We start from the raw sequence: 19,858 nt of genomic DNA on the forward strand, positions 1-19,858 counted from the left end.
TCTTACATTTGGAAAACCCAGCCCACTTTTTTTTAATGGTTCATACCATAAAGCTTTACTTGTTCTTGCTCTCTTACCTCCATTACAATACACCTCCAGCAATCTCTGTATTTCCTTTAATTCTTGATCCGAAAACTTAGTTGGGATCATCTAAAACAAAAAGGTAATTTTTGGTAAAACATTCATTTTTATTGCTTCAATTCTTCCAAACCATGATAATTTTACTTTTCGATATTTATCCATTTTATCTTTTATATCTTTCTTTAACTTCTAATAATTTATCTTCTTTAATTCTTGAATATTTTTTGGAATGTCAATACCTAAATATTTGATACTATCTACTATTTTTAATTTATATTTTTCTTTCAATACATCCCTTTCTTCTTTACTGTAGTTATATAACATCATTTCTGATTTTTCCCAATTTATTTGCAATCCACAATATTTCCCAAATTCATTCAAAGGTAAATATACCCTCTTTATAGCAACTATGAGATTTTGAAATGTTAGTAATGTATGATCTGCAAATAAATGTATTTTCTTTTTCTTTCATACGCCAATTCCTTCAATCAATTCTGCATTGTTTACATGACACATCGGTAGTCAAAATATATATCGTTTGAAACAAAAACATTATCCTAGGCAATAACCTCATTTTTTCTTGTACCAGATATTTTTTCCTACACTGACAAATGTAATTCTTCCCATCTTAGCATGTTTTTCTTAATTTCATTCCATGTCTTAACTGTTCTCAAATAACATATCATTCATATTAGACATAGTAATATTTTACATTTTTCTGAACATTAACATCAGGATTTTCCAAATAGTTTCATATGATATTCTATTTTCATATTTTTGTTAACATTATTGTCGTATGCTTGTTAACTTTAAAACTGGCTAATGTGCGAAAAGCTTTCAGTCTTCCATTAATACTTCTGTTCCATATAAAAGATCTCAAAACTAGAATCAAATCATCATAAAAGACCCATAATCTACAATTTATCTTTTAACCCTCACTTCAGCAATTCTCTCATTTGAATATTTCCAAAGTTAACATAATTAATAGTGAGAAAAGGCAATATTATTGACTTTTTTCCTTTCTTTATCTCACAATGTTTTGTTAATCTTCCATTTCCAATTATCTTTGGCCTTTGTGTGCTATCAATTATCCATTTAATAAAATTCTCACCAAAGTCCATTTTCCCAAACATCTTCCCTGTATTTTCAAAACAGGTTAAACTTCAGTTACTTACTAGGACATCCCAAAGAAAGATGTTAATCAGATATACAAAGAACAATTGCCAGGTTGCCAAGGTAATTATGACACTTATGAATTACTGAAATCACTCTATTATTTTAGCAAGTGAAAATATCAAACGTTCTGTGCAGAAGGGAATAGGAATTGAGAAGCAATTCACATAAATATTACTAGAGCCACGTGGAGGTAGCAAAGGGTAATGCTGACTTTATGAGATTCATTTCCACAAGTTATTTCCCTCCTGTATTATCTGCCAGAACTTATCTTTGAATGATAGACCCAGACATCCAAAACAATAGAATAAAGATGTTATTCCTTCTGATTTTATTGGTGCACAAAGTAGTTACTCTGAGGTGCCCTGCAAGTGAAGCTTTCCCTGTTCCACATGAGTGGTTCCAGCCTGGGGATCTCGTCATTGGTGGGATGGTGACTCAAATTTTTTACAACTTCTTTGAAATTGAATATAAGGACCATCCTTCTCTAAAATCTTATGACTTACCAGTGTAAGGATATTTTTTTTACATATTTTTTTCTATTCTTAGCCATATTGCCAGTAATTGTTTATATGAATAAAAATAGTTTGAGCATAAATGTCAGTTTTGCATGTCATCAAAGCCTTTTTTGTCTTTTGAATGTATCTGGTTGTTGGAGAAAAAATCATTTTCTTTTCATTAAGTTGAGTTCTTTCTCATAAAATATATGATTCTTCTTTTTCCATTCATAAAAAATATGTTCTTCAAAAGAAGTGAGCTTTCTTTTAAGTCAGGTTATTTATTACTCTGCATTTCGCTCTATACAAAACATACACACAAGAAATCAATGATATTTGCTTGTTCTGTTTGTATTTTGTGCTACATTAATAGAATGTATCTTTAAAAGGCCACTATTTTTGTCATAATACTTATTAGTTGCAAATCATGGAAATACATGGAAACATTCTTTAAAAATTATTCCAATATCTTAGTATTTCATAATTCTCATTTTCCTACTTCCATCAGAGACAGAAATGTTAATTATTCATTTAGAAATGGTGCCAAATTATAAGAGCTTTAAAATTACTTCTTCAATGGGGATGTTTAACCTTTTGGCAGCGTAGTCACCAAATTCTACCAGCACGTCCTTGCCTTGGCCTTTGCTGTGAAGGACATCAATGAAGACTTCCAGATCTTACCTAATGTCACTCTCGGATTCCACATCTATGACAGTTACTACAACCCAAGGATGACCTATCGCACCACTCTGGACCTGCTTTTTAAATCTAAGGGATTTTTTCCTAACTACAAATGTGATAACCAGAAGAATCTCATGGGCATCATTGGAGGGTTAGATGCCTCTACTTCTTCCTATATGGCAGAAAGTATAAATCTCTTCAAGATTCCACAGGTAATTTGGGGGAGAGCAGTAAGAGAGAAACTTCTGTTCTTTTCTAATGAATAAGAGAATAAGAAAATAAGAGAATAAATGAATAACAGAGTTGGTAAATAGAGGGTCTTCTAGTCCAACCCAGTACAAAAACAGGACACCTTTGGAATTAGAACCCATTAGAGGTCATTCAGTTTCCATATATTTTTCCTTCGTACTTATGAATAATGGCTCTCCTTTATTTCTTTAGTTGACCTATGGTTCCCTTGCTCAAGAAGAGTTCCAGGCTACTAAGTTATCTTCACTTTACTGCATGGTCCCCAAAGAGGAACATCAATACAGTGGTGTTATACAGCTTCTGCTCCATTTTGGATGGAGGTGGATTGGAGTCTTTACTTTTGATAATAATAAGGGAGAACATTTCTTGCAGAAACTGCATCCTTTGCTTTCTCAAAATGGGATCTGCTTGTCTTTCACACAAAGAGTTCCACAACGAGCCCAGTACGAAGTAATTTCAGAATTATTTGATGTGATCTCAACTATTTCTAATCAACTGATAGATCAGAAGGCCAATGTTTTTCTTGTCTATGGTGAATCATTCACAATTGTGTTGCTCAGAAGTGTTGTGTTTGTATGTGATTATGAAAATAAAGAGAGTGCATCATTTAGAAAGGTTTGGATCCTGATGTATCCAATTGATTTCATACTTATAGGACATCAAAGGCCTTGGGATGTTCAGTTGTTCCATGGGTCTCTTTCCTTTACAGTTCATTCAAAAGAAGTTCAAGGCTTCAAAGAATTTATTCAAGTCATCAAACCTTCAACCCACAAAGATGGATTTCTTCAAGAAGTTTGGGAGCAATTGTTCGACTGTTCACTTTCAAATGAAGAATTACCCTCAGTGTCCAATGAGACTTGCAGTGGAGAAGAGAATTTGGAGACTCTGCCTGCTCCTCTGAGTTGCAGATGTCTGCCCAAAGCTACAGTATCTACAATGCTGTTTATGCAGTGGCACATTCATTGCAGGAGGCAATGAGATCAAACTCCCAATACAGAAGAATTAAAAACTTTGAATTTTCAAATCTGCGGCCTTGGCAGGTAATGTCTCCTTGCCACACCTATCTTTTGTTTCAATGAATAGTTCTTCTTCTCCATACTCTAATATGGATTTTTCTCCACAGATCAATGCAGTTATTGAAAACCAAAGTTATTAATGTAACAGCTGATTATAAGATATAGAACAAAGGAGGATAAAAAAAGCCATGTCTTTGCAAATTGAAATCTATTCAATGGGACTTTTGTGTTATTTTTGATTCCATAAATAATCATTTTATTTGTGTCTAGATTTGTCCTGTCTTATAGATTTATTCATCCTGGTTCTAAAAAGAATTAAGTGACAATGCATCTGAAGGCAGTCTTTTTTTCCTGTTCAACACACTGTTCTAAAATATAAACATTTCACTTCACTAGATTTTTGTAATTTAGTAAAGATTTGGTTGTTAGACAGGGGAATTAGTTTTATGACAATCATTCTTTGCTGATATAGCCAAATTATTTTTGTGAAGGTATGTTGATTTTGAGACTTATGGTAAACCACCAAGAGAGTAGCAGGGTTTGGTGCTTTAAAGTTTGTGTCATTGTTAATTAGTAAAATAAAGATGAGCTGCATATTTCAATTATTGTTTTTTTCCTAAGCTGACATTTTCTTCTTCTTGGAATAAACAGCAACAAAGAAAACAAACAAAAAAAAAAAAACAAAACAAATGCACAGGTATAATATAGGTGCTACGTTGCAAAATAGTAGTAACTGTCAGAGGGATCTTGGAGTGCTAGTGGACAGTCACGTAACTGTGAGTCAGCAGAGTGCTGCAACCAAAAAAAACAAGACAGTGCTAAGCTTCATTAACAGAGGGATAGAATTCAAGTTCACATGATCTTTTTATTTATAATGTCTTGGTCAGGCCTCACTTGGAATACTGCATCCAGTTTTGGTCACCATAATGTAAAAAAGATGTTGAGTTTCTAGAAAGAGTACAGAGAAGAGTAACAAAGACGATTAGAGGACTGGAGGCTAAAAAATATAAGGAACAGTTGCTGGAATGTCCAGTTTAATGAAGAGAAGGACTAGGTGTGACATGATAGCAGTGTTCTAATATCTCAGGTTTTGCCACAAAGAAGCTATTCTCCAAAGCACCTGAAGGCAGGACAAGAAGCAATGGATGGACACTAATCAAAGAGAGAAGCAACCTAGAACTAAGAAGAAACTTCCTGACAGTTAGAACAATTAACCAGTGGAACAAGTTGCCTTCAGAAGTTGTAAATGCCCCAATACTGGAAGTTTTTAAGAAGAGAATGGACAACCATTTGTCGGAAATGATATAGGGTTTCCTGCTTGACCAGGGGATTGGACTAGGATCAGCACTTTTCAATCTTTTCACAGATTGTACCCCTTTTAGGACATGACAATATTTGGGTACCACCAATGCTTAGCAAGGTGTCAAAAATAATTTAATTATTTTTTTCTGCTAGCTCATTTTCTTGTAATTTGGTCATATTCTTAACTAACATTTTATTTTTTTCTTTGTTCATCTTCAACCCTGCTACATCTCCATAGTTTTCCAGGATCTGTAATAGTCTTGAGCCGGACTCTAGAGTCTCTTCCAAAATGAAAACTAAATCATCTGCATAGGCCTGTAATTTAAATATCTCTTTCTTAGTTTCTAAGCCTTTAATCAGTTTATCTTCTCGAATGATTTTTGTTAAAACTACTAAAGAGAGTACAAATAATAATGCTGATAGTGGGCAACCTTGTCTTGTACCTTTTTGTATTTGGAACTTTTTGTTAATTCTCCATTCATAATTACTTTTGCTTCTTGTTTAGAATAAATTGCTTTGAACATATTTATGAATCTTTCCCCAAATTCCATATGTTTAAGTTGGGTCAACATGAAATCTCATTTAATGTTGTGAAATGCTTTTTGCGCGTCAACAAAGATAAATGCCATTTGTTTTTCATTATACGATTCGTAAAATTCTAGCGTATCTAATATAATCCTAATGAGCCGAGGTGGCGCAGCAATTAGAATGCAGTACTGCAGGCCACTTTAGCTGACTTTGTTCAGCAGGTCAGCGGTTCAAATCTCACCGGTTCAAGGTTGACTCAGCCTTCCATCCTTCCGGGGTAAAATGAGGACCCAGATTGTTGGGGGCAATGTAAATATATATATACATTGCTTACTGGTGTACACCGCTTAGAGAGTGCTTGCACTTAAATTTCTTGGAGATTTTTGTATATTTCAGATGGTAATCCATCAGGGCCGGGTGTTTTATTACTTTTCTGTTTTTTAATTGCTTCCATAATTTCCTGAAGTGTTATGTCCTTATTTAATATATTTTGGAATTCTTCCCAGGACTTCCGGCAGATCAGCATTCATAAGCTATTGTAACATTCTTCCTTCACTGATCTTTTCATCGTCTTTATAGAGGTTTTTAAAGAATTCATATGTCACATGCTTTTTTCTTCAGTCTGGTGTACCATCTCCCCCTCTTCATTGCACATTTTACTAATCCATCTTTTATCTTTTTTTTTTTTCAGTCTATAAGCCAACCATCTCCTGGGTTTGTTTGCCTGTTCCAAAAAATTTTGTCTGATACTTTTTATTTTTTGTGCCAATTTTTCTTTTTCTATGATATTCAAGTTATGTTTATTTAGATCTAGTTGTCGTTTTAGATCCCTACATTGTGGGTTTGTTTTTTTTTTGTTATTCTGTTTCCAGTTTTTTGTGTTCTTCCTCTAAACCTTTTTGGTACTACCTTTTCTTTTGATTTTCATTGGCCATGTATGTAATTGCAGTTCCTCTCAAGACTGCTTTAGCTGTATCCCATAGATTTTGGGTATTAGTCTCCTGTTTCTTATTTGTCTGGAAGAATATCCGCATTTGTTCTTTCATCTTATACTTGAATTCTTTCTGATTTAAAATTGCCTTTTTAAGGTCCACCTTCTTGTTGTTTTCTGTCCTTTCCATTTCACTATAATAGGATTGTGGTCTGCCCATGTATTGGTATCTATTGTTACATTATCTACATCTGAATTTAATTCTTTCATTGTCCAGACCATATCAATTCTAGACCAAGATTGGTGATGCCCTGAATAATATGTAAATTGTTTTACATCCCAATTTCTCTCCCTCCAACTATCCTGGATGTTAAGTTCCTCCGCCATTTAAAAAAAAGTACCAGGTAGTATTCTTTTAGTTCCTTTTCTTGCATTCTCACTTTTATAGTCTAATTCTCTATCTACACTTGCATTGAAGTCACCAATTAAACACATGTTCTCATTTTTGATATCACCGATGATCTTATCTAATTTCTTGTAAAATTGTCTTTGTCTCTCGTTGGGGGCATAAATTCCTACCAGGGTGACTTTTTTTTTATTCAGGGAAATTTCAATTATCAGTATTATACCTTCTTTGTCCTGATAAATTTGTTTTGCTGAGATTCTTTCTTTGACATATATCACTATTCCTCCTTTTTTCTGCTGTGAGATTGATACAAATTTAGTTCCTAACTTGGGGTAGTTTAATAGATCTTAGTGCTGTTTTTTTATATATGTTTCTTGTAAGATTATTATCTCTAAGTTTTTCTTACTAAGCTTGTTCAAAATTTTGTTTTTGTTAGCCGGGGAGTTTAAATCGTTTACATTTAGTGATAGTACTGTTAGTTCTTCCACATTACTGCCTATATTTTAAACTTGTCGGTCTCGTCAATCCATCTTCTTTAAATTCTTTATCTCTATTTTCATGTCATCATTGCCATAGTTCATTTTTTCTCTTCTCTTAATTTCCCGTTCTTTGCTTTGTGCTTCTCGTGCCTTTCTGCTGTGTCTCTCTGTAATATCTTCTTCTCTTAGTTCTCTTTCTTCTAATTCATCTTTGCCACCTAGATATTGCTGAAAAAACCCTTCTACTTTGTTTATCGTGTCCAGCCTGTATCTTTTTTCTTGCCAAGTCATCAGGATCCCTCCTGGCATCAGCCACCTAAAATTAATGTTTTGTATTATTATTTTCAATGTGATTTGTTGATAGGGCCTTCTAAGATCTCTTACCCTCCTGGGGACTTGTTTAAACACTGTTAGTTGTTTTCCTTTATATTCTATTGGGTTGTCTCTGGTTCTGTGCAGGATCTTGTCCTAACTGACTTCTTGGCGAATCTAATATGAACTTCCTTAGATAGGTTGTTTCTTCTTGCATAATTTGTGTGTATGCTATCTATTTCATCTATCTCATGTGCCATCTTTTCTTTCTCAATTCCTAAAACTCTCACTGACATGTCCATCATCATTTCTGGGAGCTCTTCCCCTTTCTCTTCTTTCATGAAAACCTAAGTAGTGGTCTGCTTTCTCTGTCTCTAGCAAAATAACAGAGTTTTTTTTCAATTTTTTGTTTGCTTGTTACTCTTTTTTCCTCCTTATTCGTTCTGTCTTCCATTTCTAATAGTTTCTATTCATTTTTCAGTATTTGTTCTTGGAAGCATTCGAATTTCCCATCCATTGCTCCAATCTTCTCTTTGGGTTCTTCGGTTTCGTTCCTTATTTTGCCTATTTCATTTTTCAAGTGTTTGTGGTTTCTCAACATAACCTCTTGCACAGATTGTAACATCAATTGTAGATCTTTGAGTGCGCCTGCTCTTTCGCTTGGCATCATCTCTTCTATCGATCTTTGTCCTACTGGGCTTAGTTCCACCAATGTTGCTTGATTTATCTGTTTTCTTCCAGTCCCAGCTCGTGTTAGGTTGGGGATGCTTGTCATCTTTCAGAGTGATGTCAACCAGCCCACCACTTATGTACAGTTTTTGTCTTTTCTTTCCACCACACCTGAAAGATTTGTTATTCTTCTGATATTATGATCACTGATACCTTATATCTTAAAAGTATTATGTTCTATTACTAACATAACATAAAGCCTCTAACACTGGCACTTTTAATATACAGTACTTAACAGTCTGATGTATTTATCAATTTCAAATGCTCATGTTCCACTGCAAGTCTAATTTATCTAAATAATAGTATATAATAATAATAATGTAACAGTTGGTTCGCCTAAGTATTATGACAAATGTTCAATTCATTAGCAATAAAGTCCAAATTTTACAATTAGTCTCTTGATAGTTATAGGTATTGAGGTGTTCAGCAAGGTAGATAAGTAAATGATTTTTCTCACCTTCTTTAAATTTTCAACTTTTTATTCCTAATAAGTCTTTTCCGGTGCAGTCATATAATAGGTTATATTCAATTAATTCTTATTTGCCTGAACCCTCAATTCAGCTACAGCTTACCCTTTTTATTTTTTAGAGTACTTTTAGAGCAATTTCTTTACTTTATTTCTATGCGTATTTTCCTTCTTAACTTGTAGGTGTCTCTCTTCCCTCATTTAATATTAATCAGTTTGTCCGATATGGTATAGGGTTTCCTGCCTGAGCATAGGGTTGGACTAGATAACCTCCAAGGTCCCTTCCAACTTTATTATTATTATTATTATTATTATTATTATTATTATTCCTCCATTTTTATTCAAAATGTCCACTTTCTCTGCTCAGTCAGTACTTTCGCTTTTCAGGTTTTTAACCTTCTTCTTACCTTTGCTGAAAGGCCCAGAAAGAAAAACCACCCTTATCCGTTAATCTTTTCTTCTTTGAGATTCTCCAGAATGGTTTTATGCACTGGATCACTTGCAAAGGCTCGCTGGGTACTCACACCACCAGGTTTGTTGTATCGTTTTCCCACTAAATTACAGATATTTTCATCCAGTTGACAGCTCTCACTCCTTAGCGGCTGCCATTCTGGGCCGTCTCCTTCTCCTGCTCAACTTCTCCAAAGCTTTCCTGCTTCTTATGGTTTGGACTGCCGTCCAGGACCACTCTTCTGGGTGCCTCCTTTTCCAATCTCCCTTTGAGTAATTGGGGGCTTTAGAAAGCCCACCGAGCGTGGGAAGCGGCGGTAGAATCGGCAAGCTTATTCGGAGTGCCGTCTAAACGCAGCCATTCCATCTGAAAGCTGGCTCTGCCTCCCTAAAATTATCTCATGAACATGTACTACTCTCAGAAACAAAATTGGCTCTGCTATCATCTTGTTGAAATATAGTTCAACAATGAATTTCTGTTATGGTATACAGAAAATCTGCTGAATTTTCCCTTAACAATCTTCCATAATGTTCACACTTGCAAGAATTATTTGGAATTCTTGTCTGTGTGATTTCAGATCTATGTACATATTACCTATTCTCCAATATATGTCTACTTAGCTCATGGATATTTCAGGGTTAAGAACCTGAGTATACTGTTTTCTCCTCTCTGTCTGTCTGTCTGTCTGTCTGTCTGTCTGTCTGTCTGTCTCTCTCTCTCTCTCTCTCTCTCTCTCTCTCTCTCTCTTTCACCCTCATGCTCCTGTTCTCATCCTCCTCCTCTTCCTCCCGTAAATCTTCCTAGCAAAGAATGCTTGAATCTCTAAAATCTGACTAAAGGAAATTTGTCAGGTCCTAGCCTCTCAAAAGCTAAGTATGAAGAGGAAAAATGGAGGATAAGACAATATATGGTATCTAGGGTTGACCAATTTGAACAGTAAATAGAAATCAAATTCAAAATAGTCTGTTTTAATTTTGCTCTTATTGATTGATGCTATTTCCTATATTTCCTTAAAATAAGATCAAATTAATAATAGAATAGACCTATACATTTCCACGCAATATAGATTATCAATTTTCTCAATATACTGTACTTATTTGAGCATTATTACAGGAATGGGAAAAATGAGTGAATTAAATTTGAATATGCTGGTCTCCTCTCTATTCTTATCCTTCCAATTCCCTCTCTCATTTTCTTTGAAGTAGCTCCATCCATTTCTTCAAGGCATTTCTTTTAACAATTCGGCTGGGGAGAGAGTGTTCCTGAATGAGAAAGGGGAAGCAATGGGTGGATTTGAAATCATCAACCTGATCACTTTCCCTAACAGATCTTTTCAGAAAGTTAGAGTTGGAGACTTGGATCCCAGTGCTCCAAAAGGGAAAGAATTATTCATTGATGAAGAGATGATTGTCTGGCACCCAGCTTTTAACCAGGTATATTTACATTAAATAGACTGTATTGTGATCCATTATGATAACCATGAAGATGTCCTTGTCTGTAAAGGGATAATGAACATAGTCTCTTTCTAAATATAAGGGTTTTTTTTTTTTTTAAAAAAAAGAAAAATAAGAGATGTATTCATTGCAAATGCTGACTGTGTTCAAGCATTTAGCAAATTGATAAAATGACAGGACACTCTAAAAGCCAGGTTTTCATATTTGAGTTGCATTTCCATTCGAAATCACCGGAGTCACCTTGTTTCCATAAGATTGTCATCACACAAAAGCATTTACTCACCCTGCCCTTCTGCAAGCAGATCTTATTACCCATCCTTGTAATTTCAACATCTTTATAAAAAAAACCCATTTGATAAAATTGACTAGAAATTTGAAAAGTCAATTTGAGGGGCTTCCACAAAGAAGAGGGGAGGTCATCAATCTATTTTCCAAAGCACCAGAAGGAAAGCCAAGAAACTATAGGTGGAAACTAATCAAGAACAGAAGCAACTTAGAACTAAGAAAAAATTCCCTAACATTGAGAACAATTAAGCAAAGCAAAAGCTTGCCTACAGAAGTGATCAGTGCTTCATTACTGGAGGTTTAAAGAAGAGACTGGGCTGTCACTTGTCTGGAATGGTATAGGGCAGGGGTGTCAAACTCACAACGTCATGTGATGTATCACAATATATCATGACTATATTTCCATTGCCAGCAATGGGGTGGGTGCGGTTTCGGCATGAAGCATCTGGCCTGTGGGCTGACAGATTGGCACCCTTGGTATGGGGTCTCCTGCCATGTCCATTCAAACTCTTGTTATTCTGTTATTCTGCTTCCTGACATAAAGAAGCAAAATTAGAATTAGAAACTGTTTTAAAAATCTCCCCTTAGAAAACCTTTTAATGTTTATGACCAGGTTCTTCCAATTTCTCTGTGTAATGATCCTTGTTCCCCTGGATACTGGAAGAAAGGGGTTGAAGAAAAAGAATTCTGTTGCTACGACTGTGTTCCATGTCCAGAAGGGAAGATTTCAAATCAAAATGGTAGGTTAGAGGTTCCATCAAGTTTTCATCAGATAGATTTAAGCAAAATGTAATAAACTACTTTAGAATGAATATAATTAGTAACTTTAAGGGTGAATGTTCATTTCTGTACTGTTAAAGTTTGCCGCTAAGATTCTGGCAGGTAGCATTCCCTAACACAAGCCCCCAATATGGATCCATTGAGTCACAGATCTTCTATAATCATATCATCTATTATCTATTTATTTGTTTTTCATATTTTCAACTTCATTTACCTTTGGTGGAGTTTTTTTTCCCCATAAGAGTGTTCACTCATTAAACAAATACATGACATTTTTTTAAAAAAAGAAAATTGTTTTCTGGTCTCCCCTATATGATGTCATCTTCATAACTTGTGACCTTAATCATTGTAAGTCAACCTTATTATTATCTGACTAATAAATATTTAAATGGGAGATCACCAGCTAATTAGAATTTGTAGATTAGCTCGGGACTTAAAGAAAAAGTACTGGAACTAGCAAAGTTTGTTCTTACCAGAAACCCGCACATGAAATCTGCTTTGAGTCTACAGACATTCAATAAATTCAATAACTTCTTTATCATTTTTCTTTTTTGGCCCCTATGAAAGTAAGATTTAAGGACCCCTAATCTCTACTTTTCAAAGACAACCTTTAGTTCTGGCCCTTCTTTTTCATATGTAAGAGAAAGCAAAAAGGTTTCAGCAAACAAAGAAAGATTGGGCCAATGAATTAGGTATATTAACCTCAAAAGGACATAGGGTGGGTGTTTGTAGAACCAGTGTTTTCCAAATAGATCATAAAAGAACAATAAAGGGCAGGATAGACAGAGGGATCATGGATTTCATTATCTTGAAAGTAAAAGTAGATCATTCTTTTTGCTTGTTGGACCAAACTCTTTTTTTATTTTTTTAAATTCAAAGATAAATCTTTCCTTAGCTTATACACATTTAAACTGAATCAAATTGAAATTTAACTGATTATACTGATTTGCACTCAGAGTCAGTATTTCTGCTTCCCTTCTATTCATCATCAGAGTTTTGGGAGAAAAATGGAAAAAGTCCAAATGGACTATATTGATTTCAGAGAATCAATATGTGCTTTCCATTGTTCTTTTTGCATGCAAATCCTAAAAGACACAATAGAGAAAAAAACTGCAATTTCATAGAAAAATGATCCTATTAGTAACCATATTTAGCTGGCATCCATCAGATGAATATTTTCAAAAAATTGGAATGGGTAGCGGACAAATTCCTTGACTTTTCTTCCAGATATGGATGACTGTTTTGTATGTTCAGAAGATCATTATCCAAATAAAGAAAAGAACAGATGTATCCTAAAAATGATGGTCTTTCTAACTTTTGAAGAAATCTTAGGAAATTGTTTAGCCTTGACTGCTGTTTGTTGTTTCTTCTTGACATCTTGGGTACTTGGAACATTTATTAAGCACCGGGATACTCCCATTGTCAAAGCCAACAACCGGTCCCTCACCTACACCCTCCTTATCTCTCTTCAGCTCTGTTTTCTCTCCTCTTTGTTCTTCCTCAGCCAACCTAGCAAGGTGACCTGCCTTCTCCGACAACCAACTTTTGGCATCACCTTCTCAATAGCCATTTCTAGTGTTCTGGTCAAAACTATCACTGTAGTTGTTGCTTTCATGGCCTCTAAGCCAGGATCTCAAATGAGGAAATGGGTGGGGAAAAGATTAGCTTTTTGCACTGTCCTTTCCTGTTCTCTTTTCCAAGTGTGTATTTGTATTCTGTGGTTGTCAACATCTCCACCATTCTCTGAGTTGGACATGCATTCAGAGCTCCAAGAAATGATTTTACAGTGCAATGAGGGGTCAGCTTTCTTTTTCTACTGTGTCTTGGGCTACATGGGTGTCTTGGCCATCGCCAGCTTTGTTGTGGCCTTTCTTGCCCGTAAATTACCTGACAGCTTTAACGAAGCCAAGTTCATCACCTTTAGCATGTTGGCCTTTTGTAGTGTATGGGTTTCTTTCTTTCCAGCCTATCTGAGCACAAAAGGTAAAGCCATGGTAGCTGTGGAGGTCTTCTCCATCTTGTCCTCCAGCGCTGCATTACTTGGATGCATATTTTTACCAAAATGCTACATCATTGTTTTTAGGCCTGAGTTAAACCAGAGAGAGCAACTTATAAAGAGGACTTAGTACATCATGTGAGTTTTCTCACTATGCAAATTGCTGATAATCAAGAGACTGTTTGCTATCTCCTGTATACATAAGTTTTAATTTCTGTGAAAGGACAATTTATGGAGGATTATTATCGTTATTAAGTCTGTTTGCCCATTCCAAAAGGAATGCTCATACTGTTGCATTTACACTCACTGTCCAAAGAAGTAAATAAATACATCACCTTTACAGGACAAACCAATCTGCCTGAAATAATGGGTTCTTAAATCAATTTTGGACCATATCAAAAATATAGATTCAGAGAGACCTGGACTCCGACTGGGCAGTGCCAGCCGAGTTGCCGGGGGCTGGTCTTAGTCATATTATCTGGAGCGAGTTTGAGCCTGTGACCCCTGATGAAGTGGACAAGGCTGTGAGGGCAATGAATGCCGCCACCTGTTTATTGGACCTGTGCCCCTCCTGGCTGGTTTCTGCCAGTAGGGAGGTGACACGAGACTGGCTCCAGGCGATAATCAACACCTCCTTGATGGAGGGGTCTTTCCCGCAACCTTTAAAGGAAGCGGTGGTGAGGCCCCTCCTCAAGAAGCCTTCCCTGGACCCAGCTGTTTTGAAGAACTTTCGTCCTGTCTCCAACCTCCCCTTTGTGGGGAAGGTTGTAGAGAAGGTGGTGGCGTCCCAACTCTTGTGATCCTTGGATGAAACTAATTATCTGGACCCTTTTCAATGTGGTTTCAGGCCCGGCTACAGCACTGAGACTGTTTTGGTCGCACTGACCGATGACCTCTGGCGAGCCCGGGATAGGGGTCATTCCTCTATCTTGATGTTTCTTGACCTCTCAGCGTCTTTTGATACCATCGACCATGGTATCCTTCTGCGTCGTCTCGGAGAGGTGGGGGTGGGCGGCACCGTATTTCGGGTGGTTCTCCTCCTACCTCTCTGACAGGTCACAGTCAGTGTTGGTGGGCGGACAGAGAACGACCCCTAGGCGCCTCAATCATGGGGTGCCTCAGGGCTCGGTCCTGTCCCCCCTCCTTTTTAACATCTACATGAAACCGCTGGGTGAGATCATTCGGCGACACGGGGTGAGGTATCATCAGTATGCGGATGATACCCAATTGTATATCTCCACCCCGTATCCTTTCAGTGAAGCAGTCGACGTGATGTGCCGGTGCTTGGAAAATGTGAGGGTCTGGATGGGGGTGAACAGGTTTAGACTCAACCCTGACAAGACCGAGTGGCTCTGGGTCTTGCCTCCCAAAGGTCAACTGGATGGTCCATCATTAGTCCTGGGGGGGGTAAATTTACCTCCCTCAGTGCAGGCACGCAACTTGGGTGTCCTCCTGGACTCACAGCTAAATTTGGAACAACATCTATCGGCTGTGGCCAGGGGAACCTTTGCCCAGGTTCGCCTGGTGCACCAGTTGCGGCCTTATCTGGACCGGGAGGCTTTACTCACGGTCACTCATGCCCTTGTCACCTCAAGACTGGAATACTGTAACGCGCTCTACATGGGGCTACCCTTGAAGAGTGTTTGAGGCTGCAGTTGGTTCAGAATGCAGCCGTGAGAGCGATTGTGGGCGCGCCAAGGTATGCCCACGTGTCACCTATCCTCCGCGAGCTGCACTGGCTTCCTGTGGGTCTCCGGATGCAATTCAAGGTGTTGGTTATCACCTTTAAAGCCCTTCATGGCATAGGGCCAGGTTACTTACAGGACCGCATATTGCCGCACAATTCCCAGAGACCAGTGAGGTCCCACAGATTGGGCCTCCTTCAGGTCCCGTCGGCCAGACAATGTCAGCTGGCGGGCCCTCAGGGAAGGGCCTTTTCTGTGGTGGCTCCGACCTGGTGGAATCAACTTCCCCCCGAGGTTCGAACTACTCCCACCCTGCCGGCCTTTAAGAAAGCCACTAAAACTCTTCTGTTCCGGCAGGCCTGGGGCTGATGTCCCCGGGGGGGGGCGGGATATGATCGGACATGCTGTATGAATGTATTTATTTTATTGTTTTATTGTCATATTATTGTTTTAATTTTGTACGCCGCCCTGAGTCCCTTGGGATTGGGCGGCATATAAATTTTAGAAATAAAATAAATAAATAAATAAATAAATATTTGAAATTAGAAGGCAAGTCTTTCCAAACAATTATTTATTAAAAATATTTCTTATTAAATATTTACACATATACTAAATGATAGTAATTCCCTTATGTGTTACTTCTCCATTCATCTTTAAAATACAATAATTATGTAACTTAATATTTGATAACCAAAGCCACCAGAACTAAAGCCAAAACATAAATGGAGATTTACTATCTCCAGGGATAATACAAGAATGCTATGCCTGCAGATGAACAATCGGCAATTTGACATAGCCATTTATTTCTGTAGAAGTCATTAAGCATAGGGAATGATAGCAATTACATTGAATTATACTCAATGTATTGCGTGTCAACTCATAGAAATAAACTCAGATTAAAACTTTATTATAATCATTGTTCAGAAACATCAATTAAATACATTTATAGGAAGAAGCAAACTTCCCCAATCTGGTACCCAATACAAACGTACATTTTTTGTTGGAAGGGTGAATAAATGACTTTGCAGATCACAAACCCACAAAACATATTAAAATAATAAGCAAAAATACACTATAATAGTTAGAAAATAACTGTTTGTGCAATCTGGTTGATAGCTTTCTTTCTGTTTGGCCCACATAGTTCTTTCTGGCTCATAGTGCAGCAACTGTGAAAATAGGTCAAACAGGAAGAAAGCTATCAACCAGACTGCATGAACACTTCCTGGCCATCAAAAGCCATGACCCACTTTTCCTCATGTCCATCCACAAAGACTCAGAAGGACACAAATTTAATCTAACTGGGACCACAGTTGTAATTCATGTGAAATCAAGGAGAGCTTGGTGTCATCTGAAAATTTGATGATTTCCCCATCTATCCCCTCGTCCAAATCGTTGATGAAGATGTTGAAGAGCACAGGGCCCAGAATAGAACAACTTAGACTTCAGTAAGGCATTTGATAAAGTAGACCACAACCTACTACTTGGTAAAATTTTAAAAAAATGTGGGTTAAACAGCATTATCACCAGATGGATTCGTTGCTGGCGGTCCAACTGTACTCAGCATGTGGTCTTCAGTGGAACTGCATCTACACGGAGGGAAGTGTGTAGTGGGGTACCCAAGGGTCTGTTCTGGGCCCAGTGCTCTTCAACAGCTTCAATGATTTGGATGAGGGGATAGATGGGGAACACATCAAATTTGCAGATGATACAAAGCTGGCAGGAATAGCCAATACTCCAGAAGATCGGCTTAAGATACAGAAGAATCTTTTTTTTTAATAAAAAGTTTTATTGGTTTTTTCCATTTCTTTTTCCAAAAGCTTAGGACACAAGCTTTTGGAAAAGCTTAGGACACAAGCTTTTGGTCAGGATGTCAAATCGTTCAAAGACAAAATCATATAAGTATAGCTCAAATTAATTATCAAAAATTTCCTCTCTGTTTCCTAAATATAATATTGCTTATTAAAATTAACACAATTTTAGGTGAAGTTCAATCAAACAAAAATCATCAATCACATGCGATTATAATAACCTATATCCTTTTTTAAGCTTTACTAATTTCAGTTATCATACTCCAATTACATTTTAATAAATATATAGTTGGGATTTCAGGTCTCCTTAATAATAGATCATTCTTTGAAAATTTTTCCCCTATCACAAATATCTCTTCCTCTCTCTCTATTACAACATAATTATCATATTTAAAATAATAGTATAAGTCCAACATATACAATTCTATTTTTAAGAATATATTCTATCATTTCATCAATCTACATCTATAAAAAAACTTTTTAGCCCTTAATAAAGTTTACATCTTCGAACAGTTATCAACTATAATATCAAGAAATTCCCATCCTTCATTTGTAATTAAATCAGACAAATTCTCTCTCTATTACAACATAGTTATCATATTTAAAATTATAATGTAAATTCAAAAAATACATTTCTATTTTTAAAACTATATTCTATCATTTCATCAATCTACATCTATAAAGTTTTTTACACCCTGAAAAGGTTTACTCCCTCAAATAATTATCAACTATAATAACAATAAATTCACATCCTTCATTCATTATTAAATCAGACAAAATCTCTAAAGCCTTTTTAACCCATCAAGTAACATTTTATGTCACATTTAAACCTGACTCTGGCTTTTTTTCTATGCCAAGTTAATTCCCATGTTAAAGCTTTTCGGTTATCGAACTTCAAAATTTGAGTTCAAAAATTTGTAACCGATTCAAACTGCACAAAATTTCTTTCCCTTTCTGCCAATATCATCTGAGTATTATATTGACTTTTACTCGATGTTATGGTTATAAGTAAATTATCCTCTTTATTGTAATTTCCAGAGGAGAGTGTCTGAATATCAATCTTTGTTATTTTTGGTAGTTGAACTGAGTCAATTACAGTTACTTCTTGGTCATCAAAGTTATCCATTAATTGTAGGTAATGTTGTGTACAATAAATTGGCTCAGTGGGATCCACCTTTTCTCCCAATGTAGATTTACAATTGGATTGTAAGCATAGTATCTCTGTCTTTTTGAGTTATATGTCTTGAACTATAGAGGCCTGTTCAGAATTACTCTGTTCTTCTTCTATTGTTCCTTGTTCCATAACTTGATTCATTATTGGAGGATCAATGTGAAGTTCCAAGGTAGCATCATTAGATTTTCTCCAAGGTTTCCAATAAGTTTTAAAGTCTTCTGTAAGTTCTAATATTTTTTCCAGTATTAAATCATAGTCAAGATGCGGATTACTTTCATCCATTTTGGTGGTAGATTAGCCTTTTTGTTTATCAGAGACTGTATTTGAAAAAGATCCACAAATGTCCACCTCCAAAGGTCTAGTAGCCAACTTCACCATCCAGCTGTCAAGTTGTCTTTCTTGTTTATTATCATATGAAAATCCAATCCCTCTTCATATAACAGGGAGAAGTACAGTTACAATTTTGTTTTTCACCACTAAATGTCCTACGTGGGTTATAAAGTCTTTTTTCTAAATTAACAAAATTAAAAAAATTTCTCTCTCTTCTTTTTTTTTAAAGTTAACAAGAGAGGTATCTCCAGCATTGTCAAATTAAAAAAACAAAAACAAAGTAACAATGTCCCTTTTTCTTCTTTCTCCCTGAAATCCCCCCAACAGAAGTCCAATATTAGAAAAAAACAACCACAAAAATTATTAGTCTTTTTCTTTTTAGCTCTTCTTTCTGATAGGCAACCGCCGCTTTCTTAATAAAAGGAAATAGTCAAGTTACAGGAAAAGTCAGGATAGTGAGAGAAGGAAAGGTCTCACCCGGATTCTCCATGGTGGTTCTTCATGCTTAGTTGTTCTTTTGACTTGCGGTTGGTGAGGCTAGGTGATCGGCCATTTTACTGGCCAATCTTCTCCATCGGCCCTCGGAGTTTAGCTCAGATAGCTGGAGGAGCCGCCGCTCCTTTCTAACTGAGCAGAGCCTCCTCAACATTAGTTGTGCCCACCAGGGCAACTATCAACCCGTATAAGGGTCTACCGGCGGAGAGAAGCTAGCCCACGAGGAGACAATCAAGATCCAGTGAAGTGTTAATACTACTTTCCAATGCCTTGGTAAGGCCACACTTGGAGTATTTCATCCAATTTTGGTCACCATGATGTAAAAAAGATGTTGAGATTCTAGAAAGAGTACAGAGAAGAGCAACAAAGATGAATAGGTGACTGGAGGTTAAAATATATAAGGAACGGTTGCTGGAATTGGGTATGTCTAGTTTAATGAAGAGAAGGATGAGAGGTGAAATGATAGCAGCATTCCAATATCTCAGGGGTTGCTACAAAGAAGAGGGAGTCAAGCTATTCTCCAAAGCATCCCAAAGAAAGATGTTAATCA

The 19,858-nt window shown here is 36.5% G+C and overlaps 1 protein-coding gene across 1 annotated transcript; it reads left to right on the top strand.

Annotated features, from left to right (window-relative positions):
* Nucleotides 1-10,584: 10,584 nt before the first annotated feature.
* Nucleotides 10,585-13,946, top strand: LOC120300791 (vomeronasal type-2 receptor 26-like). Its single transcript, XM_039327256.1, has 3 exons — nucleotides 10,585-10,734; nucleotides 11,654-11,780; nucleotides 13,048-13,946. Exons 1-3 carry the CDS (start codon nucleotides 10,585-10,587, stop codon nucleotides 13,944-13,946), a joined length of 1,176 nt encoding a protein of 391 aa, XP_039183190.1.
* Nucleotides 13,947-19,858: the final 5,912 nt, after the last annotated feature.

Source organism: Crotalus tigris, unplaced genomic scaffold (assembly GCF_016545835.1).
Source record: "Crotalus tigris isolate CLP2741 ecotype Arizona unplaced genomic scaffold, ASM1654583v1 scf7180000017614.5298720, whole genome shotgun sequence".
Taxonomy (NCBI): domain Eukaryota; kingdom Metazoa; phylum Chordata; class Lepidosauria; order Squamata; family Viperidae; genus Crotalus; species Crotalus tigris.